At 32.8% G+C, this 17,707-nt stretch overlaps 1 protein-coding gene across 1 annotated transcript in view; it reads right to left on the minus strand.

The window, feature by feature from the left end:
• The window catches only part of LOC117114083 (acetyl-CoA carboxylase-like), a 32,735-nt gene continuing 15,028 nt past the window's right edge, over positions 1 to 17,707 (minus strand). Inside the window, exons 23-51 of the mRNA XM_033257625.1 lie at positions 17,491 to 17,580; positions 16,814 to 16,932; positions 16,212 to 16,235; positions 13,862 to 14,011; positions 13,395 to 13,479; positions 12,864 to 12,971; positions 12,511 to 12,609; positions 12,247 to 12,384; positions 11,863 to 12,030; positions 11,404 to 11,564; positions 10,956 to 11,067; positions 10,489 to 10,644; positions 10,316 to 10,384; positions 9,036 to 9,110; positions 8,497 to 8,628; positions 7,992 to 8,129; positions 7,560 to 7,680; positions 7,329 to 7,426; positions 6,947 to 7,057; positions 6,553 to 6,817; positions 5,477 to 5,573; positions 4,905 to 5,001; positions 4,500 to 4,635; positions 3,960 to 4,137; positions 3,642 to 3,787; positions 2,931 to 3,052; positions 2,598 to 2,768; positions 2,250 to 2,389; positions 1 to 1,338 (exon numbers count right to left, since the gene is read on the minus strand). Of these exons, the coding sequence (XP_033113516.1) occupies positions 1,206 to 1,338; positions 2,250 to 2,389; positions 2,598 to 2,768; positions 2,931 to 3,052; positions 3,642 to 3,787; positions 3,960 to 4,137; positions 4,500 to 4,635; positions 4,905 to 5,001; positions 5,477 to 5,573; positions 6,553 to 6,817; positions 6,947 to 7,057; positions 7,329 to 7,426; positions 7,560 to 7,680; positions 7,992 to 8,129; positions 8,497 to 8,628; positions 9,036 to 9,110; positions 10,316 to 10,384; positions 10,489 to 10,644; positions 10,956 to 11,067; positions 11,404 to 11,564; positions 11,863 to 12,030; positions 12,247 to 12,384; positions 12,511 to 12,609; positions 12,864 to 12,971; positions 13,395 to 13,479; positions 13,862 to 14,011; positions 16,212 to 16,235; positions 16,814 to 16,932; positions 17,491 to 17,580 (3,639 nt within the window). The 3' untranslated portion in view covers positions 1 to 1,205. The remainder of the gene's footprint in view (positions 1,339 to 2,249; positions 2,390 to 2,597; positions 2,769 to 2,930; positions 3,053 to 3,641; positions 3,788 to 3,959; positions 4,138 to 4,499; positions 4,636 to 4,904; positions 5,002 to 5,476; positions 5,574 to 6,552; positions 6,818 to 6,946; positions 7,058 to 7,328; positions 7,427 to 7,559; positions 7,681 to 7,991; positions 8,130 to 8,496; positions 8,629 to 9,035; positions 9,111 to 10,315; positions 10,385 to 10,488; positions 10,645 to 10,955; positions 11,068 to 11,403; positions 11,565 to 11,862; positions 12,031 to 12,246; positions 12,385 to 12,510; positions 12,610 to 12,863; positions 12,972 to 13,394; positions 13,480 to 13,861; positions 14,012 to 16,211; positions 16,236 to 16,813; positions 16,933 to 17,490; positions 17,581 to 17,707) is intronic.

Consider the following 17,707-nt stretch of genomic DNA (forward strand, 5'->3'; position numbering starts at 1 on the left):
TTGAATTAACAAAAAAACTCAATACAATAACTGAACATATATGTTTAGAGTAAAGCAAAAATTTGCATTTATAAGGATGAATTGTATGGTGGGACACTACAATCCACAGCTAATTTAGTTTTATGTTGGTTTTTAAATATACTGCTTGATTTCCACAACTGAGATTTAATTGCTATGGTCATAATTTTGCTAGAAAGTACTATATAGCATGTAAATCTGAGGAAACCTCGTGCAGTGAAAATGTAGTATTATTATTATGAAGTATAATTTAGCTCCAAAAGCACAAGTTTTTGTAATTGTCAGTAACCATTTCCAATAAAAGTTCGATCAAAAAACATACATCAATACATATCAATATACAAATTTCTAGCTTTGTATTATGAATTGAGAAATTTGTATCAACAATTTTGGTTATTAAATCCCTGAGGTATCAAAGCAGAATGCCAGCACAAGAAGGCTGTAACCTGAAAATGTGACAAGAGGTTATAGGTTAAATAGACTACATATATAATGTAGGATAAAACTAAAGGCAATAAAGGTTTTGGAGTTTTCAAATTTACACTGATAGAACACAATGGGTTGGGATGTAGTAATAACTCCTTTGTAATTATATAAACAATGGTTATTATGTTAACAATAAGGATATAGTAAATTGCATAGGAATGTATTTTACATACAATAGCACATTTATGCTGTGATATTATTTTTAGTATTATCTTGACACTCAATTCCAATTAAATCTTGCATATATGTCAAAAGAATCATGTGTACAATTGCATGTTCTTGCATATATCTCACATGAATCTTGCCTGTAAGCATTACCCAAAACTCGCACAATTTATTGCAAAAAATATCACACTATTGTTTTCTGATTTTTATGATCAAATTCTGCATATTGAGAGATGATCAGAGCCTCATATTTTCAGTAATTCTATTGTTCCATAACTTATATAGCATTCAGCCTTACTACGATCTGCAAGGATATTGTAATAAATACTTGTTTTATTTTAAAATGATCTCAATCCCTAACAGAAACTCTATGAGGAATAAATTAATTATTTTTTTAATATTAATATTTATGAATCTGTCTTTCACATCACCCAATAAAAATATACATTATTATTTTAAAAGTAGCATATAATCTGATCAGGTGCAATTGTGCTGTTTTAGATTTTCAGAAAATCTAAAACGTTTAGCGTTGGGACTTAACTACTATCTGAATCATCTTCTGTCTGGGTTGATAATACACAAACGATCTCGGCCTTCTGGGATGGTGTCATTTTCTGGGTCATGTGCACTATGGTTTCCATTATGACTTCTGGGTTTTCATTTACCAATCTGTGAAAAAAGAATTTATATTTTTTAATAAAGCAATGAGGTCAAAGTGCAAAGAAAGGAGATTTTAGTGCTGAATTTGAGTGTTAACAATGAGGAACACAGGCTATCTGTTGAATGGCTTGGTATAGTTGGCATTACATAAGTCCATACAGAAGGGTCAGTACATTGATTTGGATATGTTGAACAGTTGGTGATGATTGTAGGTGAAAAGGGATGGTAATTTTACTGTTGCTGTTAAAAGGGGGACAATGGTACATTTAGAAATAGGTTATCATAAAGCTAAAAGTTTTTCTACTGCATCACAGATTAGGATTGGAAAGCTAGGCCTTACTACCACATGTCCCACCTAACCTAAAATTAAAAACCCTAGGCCACACCATGACATGCTCCTACTAATCTAAGATTGGAAACCTCAGCCCATACACCACATGTCCCTCTTAACCTAAAATTTTAAACCCTAGGCCACACCACAACATGCTCCTACTAATCTAAAATTGGAAAACCTAGGCCACACCACAACATGCTCCTACTAATCTAAGATTGGAAACCTCAGCCCATACACCACATGTCCCACCTAACCTAAAATTTAAAACCCTAGGCCACACCACAACAAGCTCCTACTAATCTAAGATTGGAAACCCAAGGCTATACACCACATGTCCCTCTTAACCTAAAATTTAAAATCCTAGGCCACACCACGACATGCTCCTATTATCGGAAACCCAGACCATAACATTACATGCTCCTATTAATCTAAGGTTTGAAACACTAGACCTTTACTGCTGCATGCCTCAACATGTATGGCAACACTAGGTCTTACACCACCACATGCCTCAATATTTATATATTTATATAATATAAATATTCTAACCAGCAAGCTTAGTGGACCACTGTTGCTGACCTAAACTTACTTGCGAATCTGGTGGATAAGTTGGTCACGTCTCACTGAGTTTATGTTGTCCAAAATACTGGAATGACCTTTAGTAGCCTGTTGCTTTTCTTGGTCCAATAGCCATTCACTAACAGCTTGGTTATTGTCCCAGAGATAAGCCTGTTAACAAAAAAAAACCCATACAATTAATGGTTAACAGTATAATACATGATCTATATGTGCTGTGATGTAAAGAATTCTATTGCAGTTTGACAGGGTTCAAAAGTTATGAACCAGGTTAATAACAAAGCCGGTTTGTTATTAACTAGGTTAATGACAAACCTGTTTAACCAATTATCAATTGTTAAAAAAAACACTATTGACATACCTTCGGGGCACCTTGGTCATCAACAAACCATCTACGAATCATGAATTTAATCTCCACGTTTGAGAGTGTACTATTGGCTTTACGAATCAGATCACGAACCTTGTATTCCAGAAGAAGTCTACGCAAACGCCAGTAGAAAAATTTACGAGAGCTCTTCCAATGTAAGCTTTCCTGAAATTACAAGTCGGAGTTCATTTAATTGATGAGTATCAGAAGTTTTAATTCTAATAAATTTACCATAAAAACAGAAGTAAAATTTATCTGACAAGCAACAGATTTATTAAGTTAATGATGCAAAGAATCAGAGGGAGGAAGTAATGTCCTTAAACTTACCGATATAACTCCCTTCTCCTGCATTCTTCCTGCGGTGTCATGTAGGTCTGCAAAGTTGACAGCGACTTGGTGGTAGATTGGTAGAAGTAACTCCTCTCTCTTGAGCATTTTTGCCTTAATATCTAAACAGGAATAATAAATTGAATGTGATGCAAAGGTATCTTAGCTTAATATATATCATAGTAAATCCATGTGTGTTCTTGAAATTATATAATAGGCGATGACACAAGAAATTGTAGCAAGGAGTCATGTGAACAATTATTTATTTTCAGAGAAATTTCTGACCAGTTCTCTGGTCTTCTTCAACTTATAAAACCAAATATATAATAAATTATTCTCCAGTTTAGCTGTTACATTCTAGTAATGTATTATATATCACCCTTATTTCAATCATACATTTTTAATGTTTTGAATTTTTTATATCCATTTAATATCTCTATAACTTTTTACATTTTGTACAGCACCACTGTAAATAACAATGTAATTCATTTTCTTTTCTTTGTAGCTTTAAGGTTTATTCATTAAATGTAACTTTATCCTGGTTAAATAAATTCTAAATAAATTAATTAAAGGTGAACAAGTGATCCCATCTGTAACTTTCCCCTATGTTCCCTCCTGTGTTTTCCCCTGGGTTTTTCCTCCGTGTGCTCTACCACTATGTCCCTTCCCTCATGTACAGTATTACATCCTCTGTCCCCTGAAAACTCTTACCTTTCTTCTCTTCTTCACTTAATTCTTTACTTTGCAATTTCTTTGCCAATTCTCGGTATGTTGTGTCGATCCTCCATAAGGTTTTCAACAGATCTCGTTTCTTAAACTTAATCTCTACTGTGCCCTCTGGTTCCAGCACACCACCTCTGCAAAAAATGGAATAGCCCTCAATAACATGTTGCATCTATTCTTAGCTCTATAATCTAGTATACTGACGGTTCATTAAAGGGAAAACCCTTGAAGTCGACATTGATACATGTGGGTTTGAAGAAACAACTTTTTTAGAAAGCAATTTTTTAAAAGGATTTGAAGTCATACCGGGAATCAACATCAGCATACATCTCCATGTGTTCAGGGTTGATTGTGGGGTCAATAACCACCCAGGAGCCTCCTCTCAGTTCCCCATTAGGGGGGATGTATACCATCACTGGCTGTTTGTACTCAACCAAGCCATCTACGATGTATGATCCATATTTCAACACCTGTTCATACATATCTACGTGTGACAAGAAACAAGAGAAAAACAATTAAGGAAAGTATTATAGTAGTAAGCATTTGTTGAAAATAATATCTATTCATAAAAAGAAGTAATTATAGAGTAACCTATTTTGTTAAATACTTTAATTCTGAAGCTCAAATTTCTAAACACATGAGCTTTGCAATTTTGTGTTTGGCTGCAGTGGAGCATGTAGCAAAATGCATCAGGGGTCAAGGCCTGTCCGACAGAGGAGGGGGAATTGCCCTCTCTGTGCCCCCCACCCACTGGTGCCGCCACTGTAAAACACTGGGTTCTTAAGTGAAACTGCATAGAATTGTTTCATCTTTAACATTAAGTTAGCAAGTGATATCCTTATTTACCTTTCATTCCACCTGAAAAGCCTCTCCAATTGGCGAAGATAATGAGTGGCAGTTGTTCTCTGTTGAAGTCCTTGATAGCTTGTGCCGTCTTGAAGGCAGAGTCAGGGAACCAAACCATACCAGCCTGAGCTATAGCCTAATAATAAAAATAATGCAAAATCCTTTTAGGAAGACTACAACTTTGAAACCAATTACACACAATTGCTTTAACTGACACAACATGAAAATGGAAGTGAATTTATTACACACACAAGATAAGGCAATTAGATAATAGTTAAGTAAACTTCCGCATATAAACTTTTTATATATATATTACACACTCTGTACTGCCTAACCAATCATAACTAATAAAATAGTTTTATACTATATTATTTTTTATTATCTGTGTTAACCATTAGAACTCACCTTTGCCTCTGAATCTGGGTTTCCTGGATCAGCAGGAATGTCAACATTAACTGTTCTTGTTTCCACAGCGATAACACCCATTGGAATACCACCAAGCCTACATAAATGACAGAAAGTATTTAATCAGTTTTACTGGATTGCCACTTAAATAATATACCTGCATTTTGTAACATACAAATCCCCTATATTATTACCTCAATCATTGGAAAAAGAACAAATACTCAAATGGCTGCGAAGTACATCAAATTGAAATTAGTTATCTTGTACAAGTATTTGATCCTATAATATACTCGGGTATAAAAATCAAGTAACACAGTTGACTCATGTTTATTAATAAGGGAAAGTAAGCATCGGGAACCCCTGAAAGCCAAAGCACAGAGCCCTCCCTGTTGGTGAATGGGGAGGTACAACAGGAGGCAACTGCTTTTTTTAAAATATGTTAATATTTAATATTTACACAAGACTAATGACCTAAACAAATATATAATATGTAGGAACCAAATCATGAAGTATACTATATCTTGCTGGGAACTGTAATCTCATTTGCATATTTTTTTTACAGCACAACTTACTTTGCTCGGCCCACAACAACTGTTTGAGCCCAAGGCTGCATTATCTCCATGAATGAATCTTTGTCAAAGAAACCGGATTGCCAGTCATTAACATTATCTAGAAAAACATAAAAACATCACAAATAAATAACTGGGAAAAAAGCACTTTGGCATACTTGGTATGACAGGTCTACATGGGCATGTGAATATTTGAGTATGCATTTAATTGTATGCTCTCATATGCTGCTAATATACCGAATTAGTCACCAAAGATGACGTCATCAAAATTTGGCTGAGTGGCTATTAAAAGTTGTATACATCATAAAGTCCTATGCTAATGCATTGAGCATAGTCGAAAGTGTTGTCTATTAAATCGTCTAAAATGTAATGAAGTTGGTGTAGAAGATACTTTTTATAGATTCATGAGATTAAGGTTGATCTGATTTAAATTCAGACTAAAAATATGAAGAATTTCAAGAGGGCTTGTAGGGGGGCCTAGGCGAAGGACTTGCCACATCCAGCACTGACTAAGATGATGGTTGTTGATTTAGAGGTACATATTTAGCATAAATACTGTCACCAAGTCATTTTGTTGCAATATCTGTATGAAATATTTAAACTATTGGACAAACTTAAATTGCCGAATTGTAGAATAAGATGTTTCTTGTGACTACGACGGCCAATGAGTCAGAAGAACATAGTTTAGGGCTAGGCCCATATTCACGCGACGAGGCTATACAAAAATGTTCAAGTTTCCATTTGTTTCTTTCACTCCATTTCAAATCTAAGGGGTCAATACTGTGACGTTTATTAAATAAATATTCACCAAAGCTTTTTGATAAGTTATTTTACAATAGTGTACAAATAATTAAGTTTGAGGAGTTCAAAAACTGTCAAAATTTACTTGAGCGGAGGCTTATTATTGTGTGAAAAAACTGCTACCTAGTGGTTTGTTTTGATGTTATGCCCATTATAATGGCTTTGGTGTGGTGACTAATTCAATCTATTGTTAAAAATATTAAATAGCTGCTGTTCTTCAACCATCAGCTCAGTATGTGAATGGTTTTAATGAAGTGAGAGAATGTATATCATTATACCTGGGTGAGGTCGCCCAGCTAGCATATGCCTTGGATCATAAGGCGCCTTCGTTGGAACAAATTGAATCTCTCGGTCAACCACATCTACACTTGGTAGAACAGGAACACTCTCACCCCGGCACTTAGGCATATAGGAAAGCCATTTGAGTATCGTGTGGACGCCATGGAAGTCGTCACGTGCGATTGCGTGACTGACGCCATTATTGTGCATAATCTGGATTCCGCCAAGTTGATTGTTTGACGTATAAACTTCACGGCCAAGAACCTAAAACATTAGGAGAAAATGTAATAAGAGATATGGGATTCGCCAGAGAGAGTGATCAATCTCCTTACTAGTCTACTTTTGCATAATAACCTAATAAATTTTACAATTCAATAAGTCATAGACAGTTACCTTATTAAGAGCTTGGTTTCCTGTCAGGATAATTGGCGAGTTCTCGACTTGGACGATCCTCTGCCCTAGACGTACTACATAAGAACCAATACCAACTGCTCTACATGTCACCTGTATATGAATATTCAAAATTTGATTACTTTTTGCGTAGATGTGAAAGTACACTATGTAATCTGAAAAGATCTGTAGTTGTATCAAACAGGTGTATTGAATTGTTAACTTCAAGATAGGAAGTTTCATAAATGTTGTCCAGATTCAACAGACATGAAGACACATAAGAGTTTTTCAATCAGATATGTCTGAAGTAGGTGTACAATATCAGAGAAATTCTGATCAAACAAAATCTGAAAAAGTATACCAAACTTCATAAGTGTACACTCACCATATTGAGGGTAACAATCTCCTCATAGGCCCTAGATGAACCACCTGCAATCATTCCACTTCCTCTCAGATTCTCCACGCCAATGCCATCCTCTTGGCCTGCAAAAGTTAAGAGTAATTATTTACAATCAGTTGCACTGAAACAACAAACATCAGTAGTGTACATGTGTAACAAGAGAAAACAAGTCACACAATAGTATATAATGCAGACAGATAACTTTATCTCTCTTACCAATGATGTCAGTAATCTTGTATCTGGATTCTCCTTCATCTTCAATATGGATGGCATGTACAGAGTTCAAGCCATCCAGCTTCTTGTAGTCTTCAGGAGTCAAATATAAATACTTGAAGCCCTGCAAACAATTAATTATTAATATTGTAATTTAATAACTGGAAAACAATTCTTCTTGACTCAATGAAGTACATTGAAGATTGACTTTGAATGCCATTTCATACACTGTTAGTGATCACGTTTAGATATCATCACCGCCATAAGCAGATTTGATAAGCATGAAATTTCCAACACGAAACATTACAAAAAGAATGATAGAATTTTGTGTACTAATTCATGCATGATGCAATCAGTTTATTGAAAAAACTAGACATGGGTCCATCATATATTATCCTGAAAACATGTGACTGCATTGAAAATTTAAGTACAGACCTTTTCTGGGGCACTTGGATCCGTCCATGCTACTCTAAATAGTTGTTTTACTTCTTCCGCAAGACCAATTCTGGCACCACTGTTGGCAGATAAATAGATCCTTGGAATTCCTTGGGCACGAGCAATTTCTGATGCTTTCTGAAAGTGGAAATAGTATTAAAGCATGAATAATTCCAAAAACCAACATGCTTGATTATTTTTCATATTTTTATCACAAATTTTAGATTCTGCATAAATCAAGGGGTTTTGTTTCCAGCAACCATACATTGCTGAACAACTGCTTGGTCAGGGAGTGATTGTTTTCAGAACCAATCTCTGAGCAGAAGCTTTGTTAAGTGCTGGTTATTTCTAACAAGAAGCCTCTAAGCTGAGGCTGGGTGAGGGGCTACTTATGAGGGGTTCCTATTTTTTGCTTGCTACTCGTTGCTTGAGTCATTCTGGTTGGTTACATCCCTTTGTAAAAAGTTCCCCTTCTTAATCTACCATTGGTTTGAATATAGCTCACCTCAAAAAGAGTATCCTCTTGAGGACCAAACGATCCTATCTGATGTGTAATGTCATTGGCAATGACAACCACATCTCGACCATCTGTATATTCTGGTGTTTTGATTGTCATCTTCCATGCAACCATACCAATCTAAAAAATTATGATAACAACAATAACATAAATAATGTTTAATAATATACATAATAATAACAATAATTTATAATCTAACTTATATAAAAATAACTATAGAATACCATAATATTAAGTAACTACTATGAATATACAACTATAAAAAGTTAGAGGGTACCTTCATTAACAACATAAAGATAATAGTATTAATAATAACTGAATATCACAAATTAAATAATAGTACTGATATACTTTCTATAGATTATACTTTAAGCTGATCTCAATAGTACCAGTATAGACCTTAAAAATAGGATTATAAAAAATAAAAGCCTTCCATGGTACCAGGATTTTAAAAATCTAATACTGAGCAGTCATGCGGAAAATCCCTTCATTGCTGCAAGACAACTTTAAAGGGTCTGTTTGCTCACCGTGTTTTCGCCGTGCATTCGATTCATGGTGATCAGATTGCCATTACCATCGAGAACAAGCTCACTGCACGTGATCTGAGGAAGACATGTTCATATAAAGAAATCAATGAATAATCGTTGAACAATGAATCATAAATCATAGGGTGCAGTGGTAAAGTGTTCAGACTTTTAACCTAATGGTTGTGACCAATGTCATCACTATTTTTCTTTGGTCAAGAATTTTTATCTACGCTATTCTCTCCCCAACTAGATGTATAATTTGGTACCTGGTAGGCAGTTAAAATAATCTGTTGTTAAGTTAGCTGTGTGACATTGTACATGATTAATTATAAATGCAAATACTAGGAAGAAAATTGGAATTTGTATCACAAAATAAATTAAAACATTTACATTTTTTGATTTTTGTCTGGACATAATTCAACTTTGTACATTTAATAATTATATTGTATATATAATTGTATTATAACTCTATTACTGACATCGATACATAATGACAATAAAGATATATAAATTTCATTTTACTGTGGGCTCTCTATGAGCATGTTAAAAGTACAAAATATATATTTCTTAATGTTTTACTCACTGACATGACTACAGATTTTTAAAAAAGAATAATTGATGGACAAAATGGTTAATTCATCAATAGAAGAAAAGAAAATAATAGATGGATGGATGAATGGTTAATTCATCAATAGAAGAAAAGAAAATAATAGATGGATGGATGAATGGTTAATTCATCAATAGAAGAAAAGAAAATAATAGATGGATGGATGAATGGTTAATTCATCAATAGAAGAAAAGAAAATAATAGATGGATGGATGAATGGTTAATTCATCAATAGAAGAAAAGAAAATAATAGATGGATGGATGAATGGTTAATTCATCAATAGAAGAAAAGAAAATAATAGATGGATGGATGAATGGTTAATTCATCAATAGAAGAAAAGAAAATAATAGATGGATGGATGAATGGTTAATTCATCAATAGAAGAAAAGAAAATAATAGATGGATGGATGAATGGTTAATTCATCAATAGAAGAAAAGAAAATAATAGATGGATGGATGAATGGTTAATTCATCAATAGAAGAAAAGAAAATAATAGATGGATGGATGAATGGTTAATTCATCAATAGAAGAAAAGAAAATAATAGATGGATGGATGAATGGTTAATTCATCAATAGAAGAAAAGAAAATAATAGATGGATGGATGAATGGTTAATTCATCAATAGAAGAAAAGAAAATAATAGATGGATGGATGAATAATTCATTTCTTACCACATCATCTGGTGCCTCTTCATTAATGCCAGTCAATTTGCTATGCTCGTCCCACAAGTGAATCAAATTCTGTAAAGGCAATAATAATAATAATAACAACAGTAGTATCCAAAATAAGGGATAAATATATAAGTGTTTATATTCTAAATATTAAATGTGTATAGAAGACTTACCTTTCTAAACATATCTGGGAAATCGTACACATATGTTGTGCTGAACTTCGAAGCATTGTAGCGCTTCAGTTGTAGGTGGTCCTTGGTCATGTAGGACATGTTAAGCATCCGACCGTGGAGAGGGCCTTGTCTGGGTCCCTCTGACACAAACTTAATCTGAAGATTTAAAATATGAAAATTTATATATGGATACAATTGCTGTTTTCGTAATCATTAACAGTATATGGATACTGACAATATAAAGTGTCTTAATGTTAATGGTGATTACCAATTAATATCTTGGGATGTTGGTGTCATGTTTTACTATTTTATATATTATATATATGTGTTGTTTTTCATTATATATATCATTTTAGGAAAACAAATTCCATATAATTTTAGTATTGTGTTCCTCATTATCCTTTCGTAATTATTACAATTCATTGTGTGCTTTGAGTCAAATCTATAATTAAGATAAATAACACTACCTGGCTAGATGCAATATCAGTCACTTCTCTGTAAGAGCTTATGTCCAAATTGTAACCTGACTCATTGGTAATGAAGAAGCGCATAGCTATTGGTTCACTAGTTGCATTTTTTCTGTAATGGTAAGAAAAAGAGAATATCATCTAATACATCTTCGTATATAGATAATAAATAAAGAGTAATGATTTGGATTCCTCGCTAGGGAAACTCTCATTTCACTCAGCTACAATTGAGTAACTTGTTAAAATATAATAGGAAGGACACCCAATGCCAAGGCTTAGTATGACACAAAAAAATAACTCTAACCAGATAACTGTAGGTGTTCATAAACCTTGGAAAATAAAAAAAAAAACACATTGCTTTTGTATACACACAGTTATCTGAATTTACAACTATACATTATCAAGATTGCAAGTTTCTTTATTAGCACCTGGAATGAGTTATACTTACTTTACATTAAATCGGAGTTCAGCTTGCAACACTCGTAACTTCCACAATCGCGACCCGTAACGTAGCACCATTGACCTCATACTTTCTTCAATTTTCATCGGATCCATGATGACAGATGGGACAAAGTTCAAGAAGATATGGTTGCAATCTGTGCGCTTTGACTGAAATGTTGAGAAAAAAGGTGTGAAATCAATTATTCAATTACGATATATTATATTCCTTTATCAATTCAAGCTCCCTAACGATCTTTTTGGTTTCTCCCATTCTTGTTTTAACAATCCTTTTCAAATCTTTCTTTCTATTATACCCATGCACTTTATCTATCTTATGACTGCATCCCTAACCCTAAACAATTTCTAACATTAAATTTCTCAACATATACCTTGGCTGAAAAAATAAATGCAAACATCTACTAAACTATGCTTATTCTTATTATGAATAACAGAAATTTATACTAACATTTGGATGGGAGAATGCCAACTCCAGTTCATCCAAGGCTTCCAGTAGCATCCTCTCTCCCTCTTTCTTCAGGTAATCAAATGAGGCCTCTTTGGTAACCATATCTGAGTGCCGGATGATGGCACGCACAAAGAATCTGTAGTCTGTCACTTCACGACCTTCTTCAACCTGAGCAAATGATAGTAAAGAAAATGAATAACTTAATATCTTAGTTACTACTCTTCCAAAACATATATCAGAGCATTACTAAACAGTTCATCATGAAAGGATTCAAATACTTTAAAAGGGGTTTTCCATAAAGTGAACAGTGGATTTTGTTGGGTTTGTCCAGAAATGAAAATCATTATAGTAATTATTATATCTATAACCATATATAATACTGACCTTAGCTGACCCTAAATAGAGGTGCATCCTGTGACTTGCTTTGTCCATGGCAACCAGGTCAAAGTTCCTCATACGGTTGATCTCAAGTTGGAAAGCCAGAGCAGGCTCAAGGTGTCGGTAAATGGGATCTTCACCAAACTAAATATAAAAGATGAAATAGTAAAAATTATCTATAATCAACTCATTCCTTCATAATAATGTGACTTCTTTACTATCAACATCATCAATATCATCATCATCATTTTAGTACTTCATAAGACTTACATCCAGCCTTGCTCTGTATGTGAAAAATTTAGGAAATTCCCTCTTCTGCAGGCAAACAAATGTTATTCTACGAATGTCATGGCTTCTTAGCATATCCACCTGTCATGAAAAAAAAAAAGATGTAAAATTAAAAAATTAAGAAAATTCACTCAAGACTTTTATTGTAAAAGAAACTACAGAACAAGATAATCCCTGAGTGTAAATAAAGGTTATTATGACAGGAATAAAAAAAAAACAACAAAAAAAGTTAAACCACAAAAATAATTACATGAAAAAAATATATTTTTAAGACTGAAAAGTTTAACAACAATAGAAGAATTATCAAATAATTTCTATACAAGTGTATGGCTTACCTTATCTTGACAGAATTTGTAGAACTTTTCAGACAGGATCTTGTCATCCTTCTCTTCTATGACATTGATCGCAATGTTCAGTATATGTATCGGCTCATCAGTGCAATTCTAGTATTAATGGTTTTAGAAACATGAGAAAATCAAAGACTACAGTTCGTACACATCCAAATGTGGCATGAAAATAACTCATAGATTGTAAAAAGAATAAATTACAGAAATAATTCATGTATTGTAAAAAAAAATAAATATATTCTGGCAAATAATTATATAATAATGAAAAACATCGTTCTGGAGAAAATGATTTGTATATAGAGAGGAAAATGTTTCATATATTGTGAAAAAAAAATGATCCATATTGTTGAACCTTGTTCATATATTGTGGAAAATTATTCATATATTTTAGAAAAGGATTCATACATGTATATTGTGGAAATTGAGTAATATATTATTGAAAATATTTCATATAATGTTGGGCAGTCATTTCGTATATTGTAGAAATAGTAAGTCCTAGCGTACATTTTATTTACTTACCTTTTCTGTATGACTGTCATACAAATCCTCACCAAACTCCCCTAATTTCATCTTCATAAACATCCCAATGACCTCCTCAAACAAACTGTTGATAAATTAATCAAATTATTAATATTTATTTAATTTTCTGTACTAAACAAATTAAACAAATCGGTAGTGATATTCTTAGTCTATGAGTGAGAAACCTGGATATAATCTGAATCACACACTGTTCCTTTAGATGAACAACCCCATAAAGAAAATAGAACTTTACTCATTCCTTGGAAAATCAAAAATTGTTGAGCATTGGCACAGCCATGTGGTGCTAGCGATGGATGGTCCTATTTACTTTGTAGGTGTTAATTTAAATGAAAAATTGAAAAATTACTTTAAATATTACATTGGTGGTAATTTTAACATTGCTTTAAGGAAGTAGACGTGTCAGATTACTTAAGACCTACTTTTCACCTAAAAGGTTGGTAACTTACAGCTCAAATTCATCCATACTCTGGAAGGCACACATAACACCCATGCGCTGACATGGTGGCAGTTTGACGTCATGATCGAGGTCAAGGTCAACCATGTCTTCACTGAGGCTTGCCACTCGAGTCATTGGACTTGTCCTGGTCTGTGCCATCCTATATAAAATTAATTATCAATTGTAAAACAATAGCTTATACAATGTAATCATTTTGAAAATAAAGCACTGCAAACCATTATGGGAGATGCAGTCTTATACCTTATATTTATTGATCACAAAAAAAATTGTATCTGTAGTATAGTCAATTTGCATTGTTACCAGTTTGAATATAACAACTGCATTATTGGAGTGCAGTAGTATATTATGGTAAACAGTAGTAAGAAAGTAGTATTTAAAAATTAGTAAAATGTATACTCTAGCTCACAGTGCACTGTGGTTTGACAGCCCAAAACCAGTGTACTGTAGCCAAATGCTAAACTGAGTAATTAGCACAAGAATGTGGCAGCATCGTATACTTTAGTACAGAGAAGCTGTAATGCTTTTACTTTGACAATAGTAAATTGATTCCAGTAAATGACTCATCCTTTTTAAGCTTATAATATAGAGAATATGAATATATTAAAGTTAATTTTCTTGTTTTGGTCACTAATACGGGTTTTGGCATGGTAAGCCGCATATTAAAACCAATCTATTACCAAAGCTTAGGAAAAACAGAAATTGCCAAATCCAGAAACTGTATTCCAGCAAGTAAATCAAAGCAGAACAAGGGCAAAAAACAAACCACTAACAACAATCAGAAAAATTTAAGATCAAAAAAAGTTCAGTCATGTGTGCTGAGACATTTTTATTTTGAATATCTTGTAAAGTATCTTTTACGAAGGCATCTTGTAAACTACAAATTAACATTACGCTGTCATTAACACTAGCACCATGGATTATTAACACTAGCACCATGGATTATTACCAAAGACTAAAGAGAAGGAAGCTGTCTTGCTGTTTAAGAAACAGAAAAATGTTAAAGAACATTTAGAGCTACATAACACAATAGCACCCTCTACCATAAGATAAAGCATTTGCAATCACATAACACATATGTCAGGTGTCATAACAAAACAAGTCTTGTATGTCAGGTCAACTTTATATATTCAAGAAAATATATCTGAAGTGATATTTAAAAAAAAAATCAATTCAATTCAATTCTCATCTATCTAAATATCAATACTTCATTTTTCATTTTTTTGTACCACAGTGGTATGCTTTTACCAAGGTAGATTTTTCCAATGTGAACAGCCCTCTAGTCTGTAATGTCTATTTATTTATTATTATATTTGTCTAGTCTTGTACTTTAATATACATATCTTGCAAAGAGCAACATTCAAGTTGGTTAACACAAGAGAAAAGATAACCACTGTGTGTGCAGTGAACCATAGAAATCATTGAGTCCATAATTCTATCCTGATTTCTGATGAGTTCCTGATGATGACATAATTAATGTTGAAATATTGAATCCCAACATAATGGCGTGCATTTCAATGCTTGAAATTATATATTATACTTTCTTAGTTTCATCTCTCCTTGTAAAATACAGGTTATAGCATGAAGTTTGTATGCAGTAAAGTTTATATTAAAAATATGAAACATAGTAATTACAGTAACAATAGAAATAATAACACTGAGAATAATAATGGTAATAAACGATAATGATTAATGATAAAAATAATAAGGAGGTCCTAAATATCGCCAGTATTTTATATTAGATGTGTAGATTATACTAATAACTATTATGATAATGTCAACAATAAAATTGACAATAATGTTAATAATTAAAAAACAATCAGCCCTCGTATCAATTTTAATGGACCAGTCCACTATGCACCATTTAGATATTGTTGCTAAGATACTAGGTACAAAGATCTTTGGTTGCAAAATTTTTAATAGTTTTTAATAGTTTGTGGTAGATGATGTACCGATTTATCTTTATCGAATTATAACTTAAGTTTCCAGTTTTTTTTCAATAGAATTATCTTGTGTTTTGCAATTCTTTTTCAAAGGGTCAATTCTACATATTTGGAGAGTGTATTGCTGTTACAATTACTTACCAGTTGACGTTTGCCTATGATATAATTAAAATAATAGGTCATGGTGCACCAACTCATTATATTTATTCCTGTTTACTGAAATAATTTGTCATAAAACAAACATGACGAAGAAAAACAAACAGAAATAAACCATGCCTCTAGAAGCTAGACTCCATAAAATATAACAACTTAAGAGAGATAAACAGAATAATGCAAAAACTATAATTTCTACATGCATGCAAATTACATATGCAAATTACATATACATCTGTAATTTACCTCCTTATCTTCAGAGAGTTGATGCTGTAGGGAAAATATAGTGTCAACAAATTAAAAAAAGACAAATGATTCATTTCAAGGCTGATCTGTCCTAAGAGGAAGGGGAAACCTGCTTGTCCACGGAATAAAATTTAAGTGGGACAAATTATTCAAGGTATGAAATGTCAAAAACCTATTTTGAGAAAGTGCAAAATGTCTTTTTACAACAGAGAGGTTGCACTTTATGAAGAAATTAAAATTTTCTTCCTAGTTGAGAGTCCCTAGAAATACACACCTAAGAAATGATGTTAATAATGATGTAGGTTGATGATACAATAAAAAAATAATATTAATAAATATCAAAATTATTAAAAACATATCAAACAGCCATAGATATCAAAGAAAAAAGGTCAATCTCAAATACACATGGAAAAAGTGTCGACCTTGTAAAATACAGTTACATTTCAGGATGTGCTGATTTTATCAAATTTGATGTAAGTTACATCAACATTTCAAAAACATTTGAATATCAACCTTACACAATTGTCTCTTTGCTTATTCAGTCTAACTAGAATTTAGTTTATACTTAACAGGGCTGTGTGTTAGTTGAATGCTACTCTTACCTATTAGGGTGAGATGAAGGTAACATGAACTGGAACTGAAGAACGCAGCGACCACCACTCAGTGATGCATGCTGTAGACCATTCACATCATAAGCAATGTAAGCTCTCCTCACATAGACCTGAAAAGAAAGTATTATTTATTATCAGTGATATATTAAAATGGCTAAAGATATAAGCAAGTGTTTTTTGAAGATGATAATGTGATGATAATTATGATAATGATGATGCTAATTATGATAATGATGATCATGTTGACGATGAAGTTGCAGATGCTAATAATAATGGCGGTGACGATGATAACAATGACACTGCTAATTGTTATTGACAATCCAAAAAAATTAGATGATATTGGTGAGTGTTTAGATGAGTGGATCCTAATCCTAACTCGGTGTAAATTTGTAGAATGTTTTTGTTTAAAATGGTGTTCAGGACGACTAACTTAAATAGTAATTCAGTTTACTTTTTTGGAATCCCTTTTTGGCACTGTTTTCAATCGAAATGTTTTTGGTTTTGTTTGTTATGCTTGTTAAATGAGAGAAAATAAATGAAATGAAAGTGGATAAGCAGGGTGATTAAAAAATAGATGTTAAAAAAGGAAATTAATATATTCTTGAGAAATCGTTCACACTGACGATCAAGATAAGACTGAGGATTTTATTAGTATTGATGGACAGTACCTCAAGTGCAGCTCTCTGGATCACTTCATTACTATGGTAGAAAAAACTTGGAAGAACGTCAAATACAGCAGTCTCAGACATGATCACTTTCTGCAAAACATCAAAAGCAAAAATACACTTGAGAACCTGCAGCTTGACAGGAAGTGTTAATGAAAAGGATGATCACAATAAGATCACAGAATACTCCACAGTATGCATTGGAAGAAATGACAGCAAA

The sequence above is a fragment of the Anneissia japonica genome, unplaced genomic scaffold (assembly GCF_011630105.1).
Source record: "Anneissia japonica isolate Jap-2015-1 unplaced genomic scaffold, ASM1163010v1 scaffold288030_len866700_cov218, whole genome shotgun sequence".
Taxonomy (NCBI): Eukaryota; Metazoa; Echinodermata; class Crinoidea; order Comatulida; family Comatulidae; genus Anneissia; species Anneissia japonica.